General features: G+C 41.1%; 1 protein-coding gene across 7 annotated transcripts in view; it reads right to left on the bottom strand.

The window, feature by feature from the left end:
* The window catches only part of ide (insulin-degrading enzyme), a 133,205-nt gene extending 121,412 nt beyond the window's left edge, over positions 1 to 11,793 (bottom strand). The window contains exons 1-3 of one of the 7 annotated variants that reach the window (XM_041209437.1): positions 11,682 to 11,793; positions 6,044 to 6,228; positions 1,589 to 1,796 (exon numbers count right to left, since the gene is read on the bottom strand). In XM_041209437.1, the coding sequence (XP_041065371.1) occupies positions 1,589 to 1,796; positions 6,044 to 6,203 (368 nt within the window). In that variant the 5' untranslated portion in view covers positions 6,204 to 6,228; positions 11,682 to 11,793. Of the gene's footprint in view, positions 1 to 1,588; positions 1,797 to 6,043; positions 6,229 to 7,341; positions 7,360 to 10,932; positions 11,076 to 11,108; positions 11,330 to 11,418; positions 11,651 to 11,681 lie in introns of those variants that run through there. The other 6 variants (XM_041209436.1, XM_041209435.1, XM_041209439.1 and 3 more) reach the window with 6 other exon arrangements.
* Between the last annotated feature and the right edge of the window lie 10,356 nt (positions 11,794 to 22,149).

Raw genomic sequence — 22,149 nt, forward strand, 5'->3', positions numbered from 1 at the left:
GTTGGGAACTTTTTGACAGGCAGGTTCGAAAGGCGTTGACAACCTCACATGTCAATGCAATGGTGTATGATTAAGTAAAAGACAATTTTAACAGAGTGACCATTAAATTGTTCAGAATTATGAAAGTGTTCACATGCATTAAAGTACTTTCTCCATCGCATAAAGTGCTCTTTTTTATTCAACAGTATTGAGATTTAGATTTTAATGTGTCATTTGGACCCTGTGAGTGACCCTTTTCTTTGATTGACAGTGCAGCCATCTGTGGAGCCTTTGAGTCAGTGGAACTGATTATCCATTACTAGAAAGGGTTTGATGTATTCAGCTCTAGGTTGAGGCTTTGTTTATACAGCCGTGCAATTGAATCTCATTATGAATACTTGACTAAGCTCCAAACCCAACTAACAGATTCAGCTTAGCAGGGGATGTTGACACAGTTGTCAAGAGGACTGAGTTTTGTTTTGATCAATAGTTCATAAGTAGTTAGCAAGATTAAGGTTTTTGAATGGCTGTTTGTTTGATAGTTTTATAAGCATCTCAAATACTTCCTATGTTATTATAGGGTTTATGAGTTCTGTCCATAGTGGATACCAGGAGGGAGGGATGGCCAAGCAAGGGCTAGGCTCCCTAACACTCATGTAGAGAATTAGGCCAATGTCCCAGTGAAGAGATGTTAAAAGCCCAGCTCAGCATCCCCCTGCCTTGGGCCTACTTCCGGAGGCAGCCCCTCAGGCTATAGTCCGCCCCTGCCTTCCCACCATGAAAATAACATGGGCAGGCACTACCGGGCAAGAGGCTGGATCACGATATTGGGAAATGACCCAATTCATGATGCCTGCTTCAAAGATGAAAATCTGGACCATAGGCTTGGATGTAGGAGTCCTACAAGGTCTATAAGGTTCCATCTGAATGGAAAATATGAAGGTTAATTACTGATCCATTTAGGATCCATATTCATTAATGTTCTATAGGCTATGGTCTGTGAAAAAGGTGGTAATCTGATCAGAAAATGCTTGATTTGACATTGGACAAGAAGGACAAAATGGTTCTCACCACAATATAGTATGTTTGATACTAAATCCAGATTTACATCACAAATCAAACTTAATAAATGTAAAAATTATACCAAGCAAGCTATAATGCACTACAGAGATCATCCTCTGTCAAGCTTCCCCACATTTTAAATTGCAGCACAGAAAGTTAATTGCAGGCCAAGATCAAGAGAGAGGGAGAGAGAAAGGAGAAACAAAACTTCAGTGTACAAATTCCCTCTGCAAAAAAAAGTGTTAAATTACAATTATACGAATTATTCAAACCTTATCAAAACATGAATACAAAACATATACATCCATTTGCCAACAGGTAAACTTCCCCATCTAAATACACTGAAATCAGCTGTTCCATTTCTCAACCAACAAAGTGTAGCACCATAGTTGGGTCATTCACCTAAGGGTGAGGGGAGGTGGTTACGGTTATGTCGTGAGACAAGAACTTGGCAAGGATATAGCAATAATGAAGATAGCACATGATTGCGGGTGGGTAGGCAAGCACACAGGAAGTAGGGAAACTTAACTATATTGTCATTATTTACCGGTTCAGGGCACCCTCTAAATGTTCATTTGATACATCAAAATAATAGTTGGTGTGTTCTCCACTGGTGAATGCATTTGAACTCCCAGCATGTTCACTGAGGAACTGACTGTACTCATTCTCCTTTGGATACTTCTCAGTCCCTAGGAAAAGCATATGTTCACAAAAGTGGGCAAGTCCAGGTATATCTTTGGGATCTGCCAAGGAGCCTGAAAACCAATAAAAAGGAGAAAATTTAAAACTGCAGGGTCAACTGAATTTTGTGCTTAATCCTGAACATTTTCCTTATGCCATTCAGAAACCAATAAGTGATGGATGAGTATCTTTTTTAAAAAGCATAATAGAAAACACACATGCCGAACAATGTCATTGAGCCAAAAGCTGTCTCACTTACAAAAAAAAAGGGGCTTGTTTTTCAAAACAAAAATTGTACAATTACATTTTTAAAAATTACTAGACACGAATTGCTGATTTGCAGCAATTTGAGTTGTATAGGTGACTTCATTTGGTTCAAAAATTTTTGTGGAGTACAAAAAAAAATCAAATTAAATCAGCTGGATAATGAATTTAATGAAAACATTGGCAAATGTTTCTTAAAAATTAAGTTTAATAGGCTCTGCTCATGATATCCTGAGTATAATTTGCCACCACTCCTCCCAAAAAGAAAGATATGTTTTAGGAAAACTATCCAATAGAGCATTCACCAAAACAACTAGCCCCATCTAATAATTGCATGTTTGCTAAGCAAATATTCAGTGGTTACATTTCAAAATAGACTGTTAAATACCAAAAGTTTTATCAGAATATTCACCAATCTTTTGATTTGCTTTATCCTATTACCTACATTTAGATCTCAGACCTCAGCTGTTATTTATCACACTGATACCAAGTGTAATCTAAATAACTTCTAAACAATTATTCAGCATTAGTGTATTTCTATTGCATCCCAAAGAGGACAAGATAAGTATTACATTGATTTCAGTCAACATTATTTAATTTATTAAACACAAGAACACTTTTCTTCAATTTAATCTTCCAAATTAGTTTCTAGTTTCCTTTATTTTGGCTAAGGTGGTGGGGGCGTGAGAAGAGGAGAAATCTTTACTTGGTCTTTCTTCAGGCATTCGTACACCTTTACCTTCCCAACTGATCTATTCTATGGCCTCCACTCTGAACTGGCTGCCAGGTGATGCACAAGACATCACTGGGTGTTTTTGTGTTTTGCTTAAAATCAAGCAATGCAAAACATGTGAAATTAGGAACACTGGTGAAGGACAGGTGCACATCCAAATCCCATCACTGGAGGTGCAACATGTTAAGAATCTCAAATGATGAAATTAAGCCAATTTCAAATTCAGCTCAATCTCCTCGACAATCATATGGGTGGAAATACATTAATCAAAAAGGAGAATTATTTAATTCAACCATCTATTGCAAGGAATTAGAAAAGTTGCCACCTGATTTCAGTCATTGTCAGGATGTGTTATAGCTGGCCTCTGGACTGCTCTCCTGTACCCAGGTCCGAAAGTCCATGTATACAGGCAGGATTAGGCTCTAAATCTTTTAGAGCAAAACACCTTGCTGTTCTATTTTGTATAATCATTTTACAACGGAATGTTTATTCAGCAAGGAAGACAGACAGAAGGAATTTGTTACAAAAACAATGCAGGTTTTTTTGGCAAGCAACAAAGTATTTTCTTTCCATGCAGCATTACAGGTATCTTTTCTTAGCTTCTTGTCAGGAAGTTGAGACAGCGGTTGGTGCAAAGCAACAGACAAGAGAGGTCACATGAAGGGAGAAATGCGAATCAGAAGAGAGAAACTCAGCAAATACAGCTCCAGGAAACAAGGAAGTGACTGTCTAACACAGCGAACAAGGGAAAGGGGAGACCAGACAGAAAACAACCAGAAACCTACTCATTGTTACTGGCTCGTGATATTAAAGAGCCTGTAAGTGCGTTTTGTAACAAAGTTGCCACATTTAATTAGCTAAAATGGTGTTAAAGAGACAGGATGATTATTAAATGAGATAAATGAAAAGGATTTAAGATCCAAAGAATATGGTAATTAAAAACTGGAAATACTCCAGCCCTAGTGGAAAGTACTCATTTTTGTTCAGGAAGAGATTCTTACTAATTTACTAAGGAAGGCAAGTAGAAATACAATTATATAAAAATATGTTGCATATTCAAGCAGGGAAATGCAGAATGTGGTGTCTAGACAGTTAAAAAACATAGCCACCAATGGTGGGACAAAGGAGACAAGAATGCACGAGAGGCCAAAGTTGAAGAATGGAAAGTTCTTGGACTAGGGATGGTTACAGAAATAAGGGAGGAGAACGAAGGCAGTAAAAGAAGTTTGAATTGTGTTTGGGGAACTGAAACCCATGAAGGTCAACAAGGACAGGTGTGATAGTGAGCAGGACTTGGTACAGACTGGATATGAAGAGCAAAGTTTTGGATCAATTGAAGTCTGCAGAGCATGGATGATGAATGCAATAATATAAAAGCAAAATGCTGCAGATGCTGGAAATCTAAAACAAAAACAAAAATAGCTGGAAAAACTCAGCAGCTCTGACAGCATCTGCGGAGAGGAAGACAGAGTTAATGTTTCAAGCCCATACGACTCTTCATCAGAACTAAAGAAAAATAGAAGTGAGGTGAAACATAAACTGTTTAAGGGGGGTGGGACAGGTGGAGCTGGATAGAGGGCCAGTGATAGGTGGAGGAAAAGGAGAGATTGTCAAAGATTTCATAAGCAAAGGTCAAAGGGGTGTTAACTGTGGTGATATTAGCTAAAGGCTGTGCTAATGGTGACATTAAGGGTAGAAAGCAGGATGAGCAAGTGACAGATGGCCTTGGTTGGGGCGGGGTAGGGGGAAAGGATTGAAATAGGCTAAAAGCTGGAGATAAAACAGTGGATGGAAATAAATATTTAAAATTAATAGAAATAGGTGGGAAAAGAAAACTATATGTATATGTATATTAAAGAAAAAAGGGTATCAAAAAAGGGGGTGAGGATGGAGGAGAGAGTTCATGATCTGAAGTTGTTGAACTCAATGTTAAGTCCGGGAGGCTGTAAAGTGCCTAATCGGGAGATGAGGTGCTGTTCCTCCAGTTTGTGTTGAGCTTCACTGGAACATTGCAGCAAGCCAAGGCCGGACATGTTGGCATGACAGCAGGGTGGTGTGTTGAAATGGCAAGTGACAGGAAGGTCTGGGTCATGCTTGCGGACAGACCGAAGGCATCTGTCACTTGCTCATCCTGTTTTCTACACTTAATGTCACCATTAACACCCCTTTGACCTTTGTTTATGACATCTTTGGCAATCTCTCCTCTGCCTCCACCTATCACTGGCCCTCTATCTAGCTCCACCTGGTGTCTCTTCCCCCCACCCTTAAATAGCTTATATTTCACCATATTTCTATTTCTCTTTAGTTCTGATGAGCAGTCATACAGACTCAAAACGTTAACTCTGTCTTCCTCTCCACAGATGCTGTCAGACCTGCTGAGTTTTTCCAGCTATTTTTGTATGGATGATGAAAGGCTGGCCAGCATTTGAACAAGCCAGGTGTGGATGTGGAAAAAGGCCAGGATAACTAGTTCAACAGCATGTTGGCTGAGGAAGAGTCTGAGGTATGCATTGCTTCTGCAAATCTAGAAGTTAGCCATCATTGCGATGGAAGATATGGACCAAAGCACAGCTCAGGGTTAGGTAGGGCACAGAGGTTGCAAACAGCCTTCTTCAACCTGAGAAAGTGACCAGGGAGGGAAATCATTGACAAAGGCACAGTTTTTGGCAGGGCAAAGATAATAGCATCGTTTTCTCCACAGTTTAACTGGGGGAAACTGCAGCTCAACCAAGGCTGGGTGACAGACAACATGTTACCAGAAGAATATCTAATAAATTAGAGTTTGCATCTACAGGGGAAGAAAACTGGGAAAAACAACTTTGAAGGTAGAAACAATTGTGCTAATTTAAATTATTAGTTGAATATGCCCTATCAAATGCTATAATAGACTCAAAATGGTTTACTCATTATTCCCAGCATCACATATGAAGGCCTTCAAATCCAGGCAAATTTGATTATCTAGTTAATATTGTATTAAAGGATCACAATGTATAACCTTTATTTGGAAGTTTTCTGTCGCTTTTCTAAAGGGTGTCATGCCTATTACAGGTAAAAGTACAACACATTTGCCTGGCTCAGTCTGAGGAGTATGGTAAAAGTATACCTGGATGCACATTCTTTTTGAGCTGCTCCAAACAAAAATCCATCAATCTCCAATGGGTTAATAATTAAAAACCAACTAGCAATAATAACCATAAACATGACTTAATTGCTGAACGGGGTACAGGTTTACTAAAGAATTCACATATAACAAAGGTAAAAAAGCAGAGAGAAGAACTATTAATGCTTTAGTTGATATTAAGACAGGATATGAACTCTTTATACCAATGTGAACATCCAGAGCTGCAGAGGACTTGTCAGTAGTGGGATCATGAATGAGTAATACACGGACGTCATTAGAGAGTTCCAATCCACGATATTCACGTTTATCCTCAGGAGATTTGACAACATTGGTCACTATTCTCTTGATTGCAGGATTATTCATTCTCAGGTTTCTTGTTGGCTGCAGGCTGCAAATGGGAGACAGTTCAGTAAATATATTGAATTACTGTACTTTTGCTGCAGAAAAACTATTGGTGGAAATACAAACCCATGTATATAAGTCATGAATAGTATCTCAAATTGAAAGTGCTATCATCCGTAGACGTTATTGGATACAGTTCCTCAAAGACAATTTGTATTAAATTTCAAATAAATACTTTGATCTAAGAAAGCCTTTTATTGACGAAACAGGGACAAATATCAAGGAAAACATTGGCATAATAATGAAAGGCTGATATCAACAAAGAAATAGTTCACAAATGCAATATTTTAAATGGCAACTAGTTTGTGTTTTCAAAGCCCTTAACATAGAAGGAATCTGACTGGATAGCACAAGCTGGAACTCTCACAATAACTCAGTTTATAAAGGCAACGTGTAGCTTGACTTTACAAATTACAATTGCCAGTCTGATTGCCAGTCAATGCTGATCTTTGCTCGTGTGGCAGAGGGGACACTCCAAGTGACCATACCACTAATGGCTAGGGGGAAAAATTAGAATGTTTCTCACAACTGTTCCATTACCCCATTGACAGCAGCTGGATAACACCCAAGTGTGGACATCGAGTCAGAACAGTATCAGGCTTGGCTGCAACATCACCCACAGTTGAACAATCCCCCACTGATGTGCCACAACTCCAAGAAGGGTCACCTTGTGCCAGAGGTGGACCATGAGTCTATGGAGCCATGCACTATGGAACCACATCCCATTAAATAATGCCTCTGAAACTATTTATCTTTTTCTCTTAAAAAAAAAAGCTAATTGTTATATTGGGCATTACTGGTTCACTTCTCAGGCAAAATATAAAGACTTTCGGCCCTCATGGAAAAATCCCCATAATATCCAACATAAACAGGAAACATTGGAAATGGCCAGCAGATCAGGCAGTATCTGTGGAGAATTAAAGTGAACATTTCAGGTCAGTAACCTGGGAAAATAAAAGAAATGAAAGATCAGTCAATGAGGTGTAAACGGTATGGCAGCATTATTGACAGCACCTGCTGTCCAAAACAAAAAATGGAAGCAATGGTTATAATCTGAAATTGTGGAACATGATGTTGAGTCTGGGCAGTTGTAAAGTACCTAATCAAACGAGAGGTCCTATTCCTCGAGCTTCATGTGGTAGAGTAGCATAGCGGTCATGTCATTATGATAGTAATCCAGGGGACTAATGATCCGAAGACATAAGTTCAAACCTCACCATGGCAGCTAAGGAAATTTAAATCCAATTAATTAAATAAATCAGCCTCCTTAATACTGTCATTGACAGTGCTGCTAAGTGGTACCTACTCATGAATAACCTGCTCCCTAATGCTCAGTTTGGGTTCTGCCAGGACCACTCAGCTCCAGGCCTCATTTCATTCTTAGTCCAAACATGGACAAAAAGTTGAATTTCTAAAAGGGAGATGAGTGACTGCCCTTGACAACAAGGAAGCATTTGACCAAGTGTGACATCAAGAAGCTCTAGTAAAATTTAAGTCAACAGGAATCAGGGGTAATCTTGCCACTCGCTGGAATCGTGGCTAGCATAAAGATAGTTTTGTTTTTTTTGGAGGCCAATCATCTCAGCTCCAGGGCATCACTGCAGGATTTCCTCTGGACAATGTGCGAGGCCCTAGCATCATCAGCTACTGCACCAATGACCTACCCTTCATCATAAAAAGTCAGAAGTGGGGAAGTTCACTGACGATAGGGGCTAATTCCTCAGATAATGAAGCAGTCTGTTTCCATATGAAGCAAGACCTGGACAACATTCAGGCTTGCGCTGATAAAAGTTCACACCACACAAGTGCTGGGCAACGAATGTCTTTAACAAAAGAAAATCTAGCCACCACCTCTAGATATTCAGTGGCTTACCATCACAATCCTCCACCAGCAAAATCCTGGAGGTTACCACTGATCAGAAACTTACTGAATCAGCCATGTTAACACTGTGGCCGCAGGAGCAGCTCAGAGGCCAGGGTATCTCCAGCAGGTAACTCACTTCCCAACTCCCTTTAACCTGGCCATCATCCATAAGGCACAAGTCAGGAGTGTGATGGAATGCTCTCCACATGCCTGGATGAGTGCAGGTCCAACAACACAAGAAATTCGACACAATCCAGGACAAAGCAAGTTGCTCAGCTAGGACCCTATTCACCACCAGCATACTGTATCTGCAGTATGTACCCCTTACAAAGATGCACTGCAGTAAACCATCAAGGTTCCTTGCGCAGCACCTTCCAACCTCTACCACCTAGGAGAATAAGGGCAGCAGATGCATGGGAACACCACCATCTGCAAGTTGCCCTCCAAATTACACACCATCCTGACTTGGAACTATATTGTGATTCCTTACTGTCACTAGGTCAAAGTCCAGGAACTCCTTCCCTCAAAGCACTGTGGGTGTTCCTACACCAACTGGCTAGTAACGGTTCAAGTAGGCAGCTCACCATCAACTAAAAGGGCAATTAAGGATGGACCAGAAATGCTGATCTTATCAGCGATGCCCACATATCATGAACTAAAATAAAAGGAGGTGGCAAAGGACAAGAGGGGTCAGAGTGGAAATGGGTCAGAGAATTAAAATGGCAAGTGAACAAAAGCCAAGGGTCACTCTTGCAGACTTGAACAACAGCTGGGAACAGACATCACTAGCAAGGTTTGCGTTTATTGCCCATGTCTTGGTAAGGCAATGGCAGACCTTCTGCTTGAATCACTGCAAAAAACTTCAAGTGTGATCCTTCATTTAAAAATTACAGCCAGGGATAATTATTTTCTGTAGCACCAATAAAGTTAAATATTAAAAAGGAGATATGGATTTTATATAATTTACTTGAGAGGCAAGTGGTGACTTCGCATTCAAAACTCAATTTCTTAAGGTATATTCAGTCAATTTAGTCATTAATGTTGCACTTTTAAAGCCAAATTAAACTGCAAAGCCGAAACAGCTTCTTCATACCAACACCCATGGCATATTTGTACACATTTAGCATCGTTATGAAACAAATTCATTTTGTAGAAATCTTGCTGTTATAGTGTAAATACAGCCCTAATTCACCAAGGAGGTAAAGGGGGGGGGAAATAACTGCCAAGTGTAGCCAATTTTGGATGATTTAAGAAATTTACTAAGAGAAATACGATCACTAAAACATCCCATTCCCTCTTTCAATTAATCCTTTTCCTGGTGGATTTTGCATCAGGTGATGAAAATGTACAAGTGACACAGGGTGTAGTGGAGAATACATGATTCTCTGGCACGTATACCATTTAAAATTTTTGCTTATAAGCAAAAGCTCACTTCTAGCTAAAAACCCGAGAATCAGCTGTTCGGGAACCCGGATTCGTCCCTACCAGAGGCACAGCAATCCTATGTCATAGTAGCACAGCGGACCATGCAACGGACAAGGAAATTGGAAGTTACATCCCATTCGCTGGATAGAGCTGATCACTCAGCCTGGCATCTGTTGCAAAAGTAAAATAGTTTATCTGAACTTTCACAAGAAAACTTCTTTCAGGAATCTAGAGGGAAAAAGACAAGTAACTGACTCTTGAAATTCTTAAAAGGCGAGGACACAAGCAGTATGTTTTATTTGAGAGTAAAATCTTCTTTGCTGACTTGTGCAGGCGTAAAACACATGCAGATGCTCCGGAAAAAAAAATCGCACCAAAAACTTGAGTGAATTGGTAAATGCTGATTGGTTTAATTCGGAAGTCAGTTTAATTGGAAGAAAGTGTCAAGGAGGACAAAGATTAAAAGAAATGTTGTTATGCCGCTTTGCCGTTCGTCGTAGCTCATCACAACGTAACAAAAAAAATCAACAAACATTTGAAGCAGGGCAGATCAAAACTGTACGGAGACTTCAGGACAGTTGGATGAGCTTTGGATTGCCCTAGCAAAAGAGTTATGGAATGCTCTTAAAATGGAGCTGGGCTAAATGTGTTAGAAGTATAGAAATTTACAGATCTTCCAAACTACTTTCAGTTCCTTCCACCACTTAAATGTCACAGATTTTACGGAAGCCTGTTGCTACCGTAATAAAAACAGAAATTCTTGAATGGAAGGGGTGTGGGTTGACTAAACTCGTTCAGCCTATTTTGTACTCACACCGTGAAATACATTATAAACGTTAAAAATAAGTGCCGTTAAAAAACCCATTAAGAAAGTCAGGCAGGCAGGCAGGCAGGCATTGCACTGGGGGGGGGGGGGGGGCATTCGTGGTAAAAGGAACATAAACTTCTGAAACTCGGGCATTCCAGAGGGGGAACAACGCTGCCCTGGGGTACAAACCACTACTCAAACTTGTGTTAACACTCCCAACTCATAAGTTCCCAATTCTCGGCCCTCTCCCGGAATGACCAACTGCAGCCACCTCTAACCGCCGCCGCTTTTCTGGGGCATCGCCGAAGGCCCAAAGCCGGTTTAATCCCGATGGTGGGATGGACGGCTCACCCCTCGAAACAGCTGTCAACCCAACCAATTAAAAAGAAAAATGACCTTCACCCCTCGACATGACTCCCCGCCTCATGGCGGGCGGAGGCCTCGACACCTCCAGCCGACAGGGGCCTGCAGCGATCGATCGATCGATCGGTCGGGGGGGTGGGGGTGGGGGGGGGAAAGAGAGAAGAAGGCCGAGCCCCCGCCATTCTTAACCCTCACTAGGCGCCGCGCTTCCGACTGGGCCCCGCACTTACCGCTGGCGCCGGGAGGAGAGCTGCAGGAAGCGCCGCACGCATTGCATGTCCGCCCGCAATTTCTCACTCGGCCGCCCACCTTCACAGGGAGGGCGGGCGCCGGTTCCCGGGATGGATTTGGTGGTGGGGGGAGAAAGGAGAGACCCGACCCTCCGACGCGCCGCGATCCTACTCACTTCAACCCGCCAGCGTCCTCTCTCTCTCTCTCTCTCTAAAGGCCGTGTCCTGCCGAACGGCCCTCGCTCGGTTTGTGGCTCCTGACCGTCCGTGCCCAGCAGCGGCTTCGGGCGGCAGGCCTCGGGGGGGGAGAGGGAACACGGTCGGAACGGGCCGCTGACCCGCAACCACCTGCTGTAATACCCGGTAATATCGCCCCTCACCGTGTGTGACATCACAATAAAGCTGACATCACCGCCTTATATACACCACCCGCGATGATGTCATCATCGCAGAATCTTTGTTCCATGCTCATGGTATTAAGCTCACCTAAAATAATAAGATGGTGATGGGGGTGGTGGTGAGAGGGAGTTTAAAACAGTGATGGCTCTCGCACCCAATGCACCCCTTGGAAAAGCTTGGCACTTGAACCAATACAACCTCAAGGTTGAGCTTCATTCAATTCCTTGTCACTACCCTTGCTTTGCCCGCACCTCACAACTTTAATGGCCCGGATTTTGAGGCGAAGGCTGAGAAGTTCGCCATTATTCCGGGCCACAACAGAACCGCAACTTACGGGGAAGCCCACTTACGCTGAGGTCCGGAAGTTGCGGTTCTTCTGCAAGGGCTGCAAAAGTGCCCACGCTGATGGTCCCGCCGGGAATCGTCAGCATGAAAACTTAGGCTGATTTGTTTCGGGCTTGCTCAGGGCTGCCCGGGCCTCTCAAATCAAGAAGTGCGTCAAACCACTCCCGCAACACCCCCACCACCCCACCTCCCGGAACCCTGGTTCTGGTCACCCCCGGAAAAAGGGTAAGAACATAATTTAAATGTAGTCAACAGCGTATGCCTCCACTTTGCTGCTGATCACATATTCCAAGCCATTGCTCTCTTCAGGTAAAATACAAGTAAGGAAGGACAATGAATCATATCGTTGGTGTTGCTCATAATTCATACAACATATGCACACCCCCACCCAGCCGAGCTAAAATCTCCATTCACAAGACAGGGTATACTTGCAGTCCATAATCTCAGCAAATTTATTGGAAGCCTGTATTTCCAGTGCACGTTCCTGGTTAATTAGCTTTTTCATAATTAGCTCTCAGACTGAAGTCTACCTGCCTCGTTTCAATTTCAGTTGCAATCTTTCGTTTTCCTTTTCACAAAAGTCTCCATGAACTCATTAAAATAGAAGAATCGACCATGACCATGATTGTAAAGGAGTTTTTTTGAGTGGCTTATTTCTATAGTTTTGGCAGAAGATTTGCTTACTATTGAGTTTAGGTCACTGGACCAAGCAATAAATAAATCCTCTTGCTATGGATTTAGGACTGACTATTCCTGTATGTTCAGTATGGAGTTCATACTGACTATTCCATAATTCTATCCCTCAAAGAACTCAGTACCACCACTCTGTGACCCCACTTGATGCAGCCCTGTTCACATTACATCTCATTACAATTGTGGAATGGTTTCAGTTCCTCATCTGTACACTGGTCAAACTTTGTCCATCCATTCAATCTCCGCTTGTAGATTCTTTTAAACAGAATCTTTCTGAGTTCCAGCTGTAATTTCAGTTGCTGATATTGGAAAGTGCTCATCCACTACTTGTATTATGAAGATTGCATCTTAATAGACTACATCTGAGTCCTCATGCACCAAACACAACAGCACTTTAGCGATCATATTCTCTTTTGAACTGCGATATTCAATGTTTTAGTCATACTGAAAGAGAAGTGCAGCCCACCGTTGCATCCTTGACACTGCCACCATCAGTATTTTCTACCCAACAAATACTGGTGTAACTTTTTGATTCCGAAAATGATTCCAAGCCCTTCCCTTTCTATTTGCACATAGTTAGATTCATTCTTGGTCAGTGTATGCAATATAAATGTGAGGGCTTTCTTGACCATCATCCACGACAATGACAGATTACTGAACAACTCCATATTTTGAAGCATCGCATGCTAGCTTCAGGTCATGATTTGTGTCATAATGAATGAGTAGTGCATCATTGGTCCAGCCTCCCTTACATGCATCATAATCATCTTGTTGTGATTTAGACCATTCCCATTTGACATATTTCTTCAACAACTCATATGGTGGAGCTAACACTGTTGTAAGCTCAGGTAGTTCTCACAAATTTGGACCATGACTAGAAAAGATCGAAGCCCAGCCACATATTTTAACTCTGGGGCCTTGACTTTAGCCTCTATCTTTTTTTTCACTGGCTCTAGCCCCTTTTCATTGATTTTCAGGCTAAGGTACATTATCTCAGATTGCACAAAAGCACACTTGATCCTTTTCAAATTCACATTGTGATCATTGTGTCTTTTTAACATTTCCTCCAACACATGAAGATTCTCTTCCTCTGTTGCGGTCGTGATCAATATTATTACAACCAGTCCCTGGGTGAGGTTCCTGAATTTGTTAACTTTCCAAATGGGACCCCAATTTTGTTATACTCCTAGGTGAGGAGGAATGAGCTGGTTCCCCTTCCTTATTCAACCCCTTTGGTTGGTTGGGACATGGTTAATTTAAAAAGGGTCCCTTTCCCCCTTGGATACCTTTTTCCAGTTCAAATGTTTTTTTTTAGAAGGAGCCAATTTAGCCAGGCTTTCTAGAGTCATAGAAAGAGTAAGTTTATTACTTACTACACACCTGAGAAAAATAATAAAAATGCAACGCACATACACACAGATCAGAAATGAGAAGTTACGAGACCAAATAAAAGTTTTAACAAGTGTACAAATCAGTCTGTGGCTTGTCCGTGAGGTGTTGATGGCAAAATATTGTGGCCGGTAAGTTGAGTGATTCCGTAGAGCTGACTTTGGCAGCTTTGCAGTTGGTTTGGAGACACTTGATTCTGCAGGTTGGCTGAAGAAGTGTTCTATTTACTTTTTGATTGTGGCTTCTTCTGAGCCTTGCCTCCAACAACAGAGGAAGAGAGAGAGAGAGAGAGAGAAAGAGACTTTGTCTGCAACTACAGGGGTAACTAGTTGGTCTTCTTCTTCCTGTCTCACACACAGCACACCAGTACACACTGCACTGCTCTGCAGCTAGCTTTTTAACCCATTTTCCCCTGAGTATTCCCGCAAGGGAAAATAACAAGTGTTGCACCCACATCTGTTTTCTTTCATCTCCTACCATTTTACACATTCAGATATAAATCAACAGGAGATGGACTTTAGGTGACTGCTGAGATGTGGTAATCAGTCTTTGTCTTTGCAACCACAAGTTTAAGTTCAGTCTTTTGCATCTTTCCTATCTCCCTTTCAAGTGTATCTGCTTGAAGAAAGCCATGACATCTTTTCATGATATTCCAAGTTCTCTCAGGACAGGTCTGTCAGTATAATCTGCATAGGAATTTTCCAAAAAGTGGTCACTTTACACCATCAGCCATCTTTTGCTCATTGCCCTTGCTCATATTTCTTTACAAACACACGTCTTCCTTAAAAAGTTCAATATAACTAATTTGTGGCTGTAATCGGCTTTTCATAACAATATATTGCCCTGATTGAACTAGTAATTTTTTTTTCGATCATGGGATGTGGGTATCATTGGCTACTGCCCATCACTTGTTCAGAGGGCATTTTTTAAGAGTCAATCACATTGCTGTGGGTCCGGACTCACATCTAGGCCGACCAGGTAAGGGCAGCAGATTTCCTTCCCTAAAGGACATTAGTGAACCAATTGGGTTTTTACAACAATTGACATTGTTGTCATCATTAGACTTCTAATTCTAGATTTTTATTGATTTCAAATTTCACCATTTGCCATGGAGGAACTCAAACCCACGTCCCCAGAGTATTACCCTGCGGTCTCTGGATTACTAGTCCAGCGACAGTACCACTATGCCATTGCCTCCCCATGGCAGACTTTTGGACTAGGAAGAGCAGGAGTGCTCCTCCGGGCCCTGCAAGGAATCTTTGGGCCTCTTCAGTCCTGGCCTTCCCACTCACCACTAGCATCACTTTCAAGACTCCACTTCCCAGCGCTAATCTTAATGGGGCTATTCCCTTGAGCCTGCGGTGGTATCAGCCTCCTGCCAGATTTCCTGCTCCTTCCATCAGTCCTTGCAAAATCTTGTCCATTGTAACTTGGAAGATTTTTGGAGATGATTTCACATCATAGGTAAATGTAATGGAAGAGTATGACCCCATGTGTCGTTTATTGTGAGGTACTGTTGACTCTCTCTATCTATACTATTGTTATTATTCTTTTGAGTTCTATGCCTGAACACAGTCTGACCCACAGTGCTGCGACCTCCACCACGGATAGGGCAAGGAAGCAGGTCTCAAATCCACCTCAGCAGGAACAGGGATCGAGCTCCATGCTGTTGGCCATCCAGCTGATTGGCCTCCTGAGAAAAAGGAGTTGCTGTGGCAACATACATGTTGTGTAAGTATAGATAATGATGGTAGAGGCTTCAATTTCTTTCCATCACATGGCTGACCAGGCATCTCTCCCATTCTTACCACCTGCTACTGGTGTATGCTGGAAGGATTTACAATTTGATACTCAACCTGTTTTAGCCACATTATGAATGTAACTTCCTTGGCCATCAAGTCCTAGAGTGGGACTTGAACCTGGAGCTTCTGGCCCAAAGGGCGAGACATTACTACTGCGCCACAAGACCTCCGCCTATCCATTTTAAGCTGTGCATAAGTGCAAGACAAATCCAACTTCTTGAATTCGTGGATCCTGCACAAAAATCTTAGGAAGTCAGTAATGGATACTGCTTATCGTCCACTGCCTGGATGATTGTGATTTTGTCATCCCCACATAGTCTCACGGCTTGGTCTGACTTGGACACAACTACAATTGGGGTTACCCATTCACTGTAGTCAGTTTCCACGAACATACCATTCTCTCTAGTGTCTATAGTTCTTCTTCAACCTGAGTTTTGAGAGCATTAGAAACAGGCCTGGCCTTGCAATATACTAGTCTTGCATCAGGCCTGATTCGGGTGTGTCCTTCTACACTTCATAACTGTCCTTGAAATGTTTCTGTAGTTCTTCAATAGTTGATCAGGTTCCTTGGTCATTTCAACTACAAAAAATTGTTTCCAGTCTAACTTCAGCTTGCAAAGCCAGTTTTTGTCCATTAACAATGGTTTGTTGACATATCTCATTACAGCAATAGGTAAATTGAGGGATTTGCCCCAATATCAAACATTGCACTTGATTTGTTCACGTTTCTAACACTTCACTAAAAGAAAGTGTGGTATTGAGCTAAGATGATTCTAGATTTAATTCCCAAATCAATTTGGCCAAATGGTAAAAGCACAACAACTGGCCTTCATACCTTTGGATTAATCAGCTCTGCAACTGCACAACTTGTCATAAATCTAGATTAATCCCTGAGTTGACAGGGTTGTCCTATCAGAACTGATTGAGTAAAATGGGTTCATATCCTCTAGCATTCAGAAGAAAGGTGATCTCATTTAAACATATGAAATTCTTAAAGGGCTTGACAGGTTGAATGCTGAGTGGCTATTTTCCTGGTGAGAGAGTCTAGATTAGTTTCAGGGTAAGGAAGGGGTCAGCCATTTAAGACGGAGATTAAGAAAAATTTACTCATTCAGACTTGTGAATCTTTAGCATTCTCTACCCAAGAATGTGTGGGATACTCAGTCAATGAGTATATTTAAGAATGAAATCAATAGATTTTTAGATGCTATGGGAATCAGTGGATATTGGTATAAGGCAGGAAAGTAAAGTTGATGTAGAAGTTCAGCCATGATCCTCATGAATGACAGAGCAAACTCAAGGGTCTGTATGGTCTACTTCTGCTCCCATTTCTTATGTTCTCAACCACAGAAGAAGGTTACTTGGCCTTTTTTTTATCATGCCAATTCTTTGCTAGAGCAATCTAAGATTAATCCCATTGCCTTGCTGTCTTATCACAGCACTATACCTTTCTCTATTTCAAAAACTCATCCAGTTTATGTTTAAACTACACTGCATTACTGCTCCATGACAAAGCATTTCATGCTCAAGTAAACCTTTGAGTAAAGAAACTTCTTCTATCCTCTTTCCTCATTCTTGCTGATAACACTAAATTGATAACTTTTTAACATTTACTGCCCAACCAGAGGAAATAGTCTTTCTCTTCTGCCACTTCAAAATTTCTTTAAATCTCAATTAAATCTTCACTTAATCATGTCTTAACTTGCTTCGTGGTCAAAATTCCCAGTTTCTTAAGTATTTCCTATAGAATCTGGTATAGTTTCCTGTCCCTGGCATAATCCTGATGAATCTATGCTGCACGATCGCTAAGTTTCTAATGTTCTTTTACAATCGAGTACACAAAACTACACATAATACTCCTAATAGCGACTTTACAATTGTCTTGTACAAATGTTTGTTACTTCTTTAGTGCAGTACTCTATGTCTCTACTTATCTAACTCAAAAAAATGTTATCAGCCTTTTTCATGGCTTCATTCACTTGCCCCTGTACATTAGCGAATTATATTTTTGAAGTGTGAGTCACTCTGTTCTGTTCAACCATACCCTTCCACAGCCTTCTATTCTGTGTCCTTCCTCCTACTATATGTTCCAACAAAATATTCCACATTAATTTACATCTGCTCTCTGTTTTTCCATTCAACCAACCTGTGTACATTCTCCTAGTGTTTGTCACAATGTGCCTTACTGTTTGCGAAACTGTTAATTTGTGTTGTCAGCAATTTGTGTTGCCCTTTTCCCAAGTCCAAATTGAGAACAAAAGTGGACCCAGGACAGACCTTTAGGATACAACACTTCCAACCCTTCTTCAATCCAAACAATACCCATTAACTCCTAAAACTTTCTGTCCTGTCAATCAATTAACATTTGCTCTTGCATAACATACCACAAAACCCAGCCTATCATTATGTTCATAATGTTTAAAACTATACAGTATCCTCTGCACAAAATATAGTGTCATAGGATTATTGAGTATTCAACTTTGGGTTTTAGTTCACCAAGTCTGTAATAACAATGCCACAGAACATTTAGATCCTCAGTGGACATCACTCTGTATCAAGAACATGGAACAGATGGTCAGTTACAAAGAACATCTAAAAATGAAGCACAGAAATAGTATAAATTATACATTAAAAAAAATTTAGAAACATGTTATTTTGTGAAATAACAGATGATACAAAGACTCGAAGGCTGTGGTCAAATCTTAACATTCAAATGATATCTATATGCTGCTTTCAGTTTGTGATATCATAGGAACCTTTCTATTAAATTTTAAAAAAAAAATATACTTTATTCGTAGAATATTTGAAAGAGCATTACAAAGCATTTCTAAATCGCCATCACAAAAAGTACAATCATTTTCAACTTTTACGCATGGATCACGAGGTGCTTCAATACAATCAATGAATATTACAGTCATTTTAATATGTTCATTACAGACAGTGTAATGGTATTAGAGTTATCAACATACAGTATGTTGCATTCTGAGATGCTTCAATACAATTCTAATACAATTAATATTCAATGCAAACATTTATTGTGAGCTGTACAGCCCGAGGGGTCTATACCTTTCCCATCCCCTCGGTGCACTATCGGAACCTTTCCATTAAATTACAAGAGTTATGACTTGTTCCCTACTATCTCTTGCTTGTCATTTTCAGAGCAGGTAACACGGAGAGCAGGTACTGAACTGTTTTTAAATTAAGTTCAGGAAAATTAATAATATTACTAAATGAAGATATTGTCCTGATAGTTCCAATGTTGTGATTGGGGAGCAAGAAGGAATCTAGGCAAAACAATACTCTTCTTTTATCTTAAAGAAGATGCACTTTCCTGCTATTTTGGATTCAGCAGGGCCATGGGATAAAATTTCATAAAAGTTGACGAAAGACCACTGTGACAAAAACACATTTTTATCTGTATTATGCATTAATTAGAGCTCCTTATTACTAGAAACAGTACATACAGGGTTAATTAAAGTTTCTTTGAGCTGTTTGTAATGCACGGAATTACACTTCTTAATATTAACAGGTGAAGGGTGATTAACATGTGTTAAGGGGACAGGGGAGGGGGTCAATTTTAAACTAACTGACTTGTCAGGAGAAACCAATTGGATTGGGTGCAATGCTAGCCTTACACCTCACTAGATCTTACTCTTCACTCTAGTCATGTAGTCAATGGGCGGGATGTAAAGTCAGTGTTGCACTTGATCCTGTAGGATCCAGCGAGTTAGGTTAAAATAGTTTCTGCTGGATCAAAAAGATGGTATAATATTTAATGAGTGCATAAGCTTTGTATTGTTTTATAGCATCTTTAATGGCTGGAAAGGCGAAGAGTTAAGTTTCAACTATCACAGGTATTCAAATGAATACAAACGTCCTTTGCCATTAATGCACAGAACATCCCAAGGCACTTCACAGGATTGTTATAAAGCAAAACACACTCAGTCACATCCAAAAACTTGGTCAAAGAGGTAAGTTTTCAGGTGCATCTTAAAAGAAGAGAGATAAAGAGGGAGGGAGGGTTAGAAAGGGAATTCCAAAGCTTAGACCCTTGACAGTTGAAGGTACAACTCCCATTGGTCAAGCGATTAAAATCAAGTATGCTCAAGAGCCCTGAATTAGAGAAGCGCAGGTATTTTAGAGGGTTGTGGGGCTTGAAGAGGCTACAGAGATAGGCAAGCCCATGGAAGGATTTGAAAACAAGGATGACAGTTTTAAAATTGAGTTGTTGCTTATCCATTAAAACGATTGGAGAATCCATCAGGTTATCAGATCATTGACATGATGACGCTGGTAGCTGGCTTAACCTGGAGTCAATACAGGTCAGTGTACACAGTTGCGATGGGTGAACAGGACTTTTGGCTGTGACTCAGTTGGTAGCACTCTAACCCCTGAGTCACAAGATTCCAAGTAGAAATTTGTTGGAATAGTCAAGCTTAGAGGTGACAAAGGATTATGATGAGGGATTCAGTAGCTGATGAACTGATTTTTTTCTTCTTATTATTATTTCTTATTTGTTCATGGGATGTGGGCATCGCTGGCTGAGCCAGCATTTATTGCCCATCTCTAATTAATCCCTAACTGCCCTTGAGAAGGTGGTGGTGAACTGCTTTCTTGAACTGCTGCAATCCATGTGCTGTTAGGGAGGGAGTTCCAGGATTTTGACCCAGCAACAGTGAAGGATCTATTTCCAAGTCAGGATGGTGAGTGACTTGGATGGGAAATTCGGGGTTGTGGTGTTTCCATCTGTCTGTTGCCCTTGTCCTTCTAGTGGCCGTGGGTTTGGAAGGTGCTGTCTAAGGAGGCGTGGTGAGTTCTTGAAATACACAATGTGGATGGTACATACTGCTACTGGAGGGAGTGAATGTTTATGAATAGGGTGCCAACCAAGTGGGCTGCTTTGTCCTGGATGGTGTCAAGCTTCTTGAATGTTATTGCAGCTGCACTCATCCAGTCAGGTGGAGAGTCCTCCATCACACTCCTGACTTGTGCCTTGTAGATGGTGGACAGGCTTTGGTGAGTCAGGAGGTGAGTTACTTGTTACTAGCCTCTGGCCTGCTTTTATAGCCACAGTATCTAGATGGCTAGTCCAGTTCAGTTTCTGGTCAATGGTAACCCCCAGGATGTTGATAGTAGGGGATTCAGCAATGTTAATGCCATTGAAAGTCAAGGGGCGATGTTTAGATTCTCTTCTGTTGGAGATGGTCATTGCCTGGCACTTGTGTGACGCGAATGTTACTTGCCACTTGTCAGCCCAAGGCTGGCTGTTGCCCAAGTCTTGCTGCATTTGGACATGACTGCTTCAGTATCTGAGGAGTCATGAATGGTGCTGAACATTGTGCACTCATCAGCAAACATCCTCATTTCTGATGGAAGGATGGTCATTGATGAAGCAGCTGAAGGTGATAGGGCCTAGGACACAATCCTGAGGAACTCCTGCAGTGATGTCCTGGAACTGAGATGATTGACATCCAACAACCACAACCATCTTCCTTTGTGCTAGGTATGACTCCAACCAGTGGAGAGTTTTCCCCATGATTCCCATTGATCCCAGTTTTGCTAGGGCTCCTTGATTCCACACTCAGTTAAATGCTGCCTTGATGTCAAGGACAGTCTCACCTCACCTCGGCAGTACAGCTCTTTTGTCCATGTTTGAGCCAAGGCTGTAATGAGGTTAGGGGCCAAGTGGTCTTGGCAGAACTCAAACTGAGTGTCAGTGAGCAGGTTATTGCTAAGCAAGTGCCGCTTGATAGCACTGTTGATGACCCCTTCCATCTCTTTACTGATGATTGAGAGTAGACTGATGAGGTGGTAATTTGCCGGATTGGATTTGTCCTGCTTTTTGAATAAGGACATACCTGGGCAATTCTCTACTGGGTAGATGCCAGTGTTGTGGCTGTACTGGAACAGCTTGACTAACTAATAAATGGCTAACTATCTAAATTAAACACAGGAAATAGTCTTTCTTTAGTAATGGACTTTTGAAATTATGCACATCTTAAATGGATTCGAAATTATACTTCTGTGGATCTGCAGTCTTGAGCCAACAAAGGATCTGTTAGGCTGTATGGGTGCAAGCATGGCACAACTGTTTTCAGAGATCACATTATGTTGAAAGGGTTGATTTTTGTTTTGATATTTGTATCATGAAGGATAATAAAGTTTGTAAATATATTGTTTTATGCTGAATGCTGTGTTTGTTTGTTGGTTTATAACCTGAGTTACCTCATTCACACATAATCTGCCCACCAATGACAAAGAAAATTCTATGATGCCACATGGTAGATTTCTTTAAGCCAGTGGCAAAGGGCTTTTATTTGATCCCTGAATCTTGCTATCAATTAAGAAGATAACATTAGTTACACCCTGGGTGATAGAGTATGAAAGATTTGTTTAGAGGTGTGGTTGGTAATGCTGAATCCCAGTCAAATATTTGGTACAAGATATTCAAATGTAACAACCACCCATTTACACTCTGAGTAAAAGAATTTAACATACTGAACAAAGTTGGGACAAACAGATTTACCAAATGCAAAATCATAGTAGAATTTCAGTTTTTTCAAGAAATTATATTTAACACCAATGCATT

This window comes from Carcharodon carcharias, chromosome 17 (genome assembly GCF_017639515.1).
Source record: "Carcharodon carcharias isolate sCarCar2 chromosome 17, sCarCar2.pri, whole genome shotgun sequence".
NCBI classification, from domain to species: Eukaryota; Metazoa; Chordata; class Chondrichthyes; order Lamniformes; family Lamnidae; genus Carcharodon; species Carcharodon carcharias.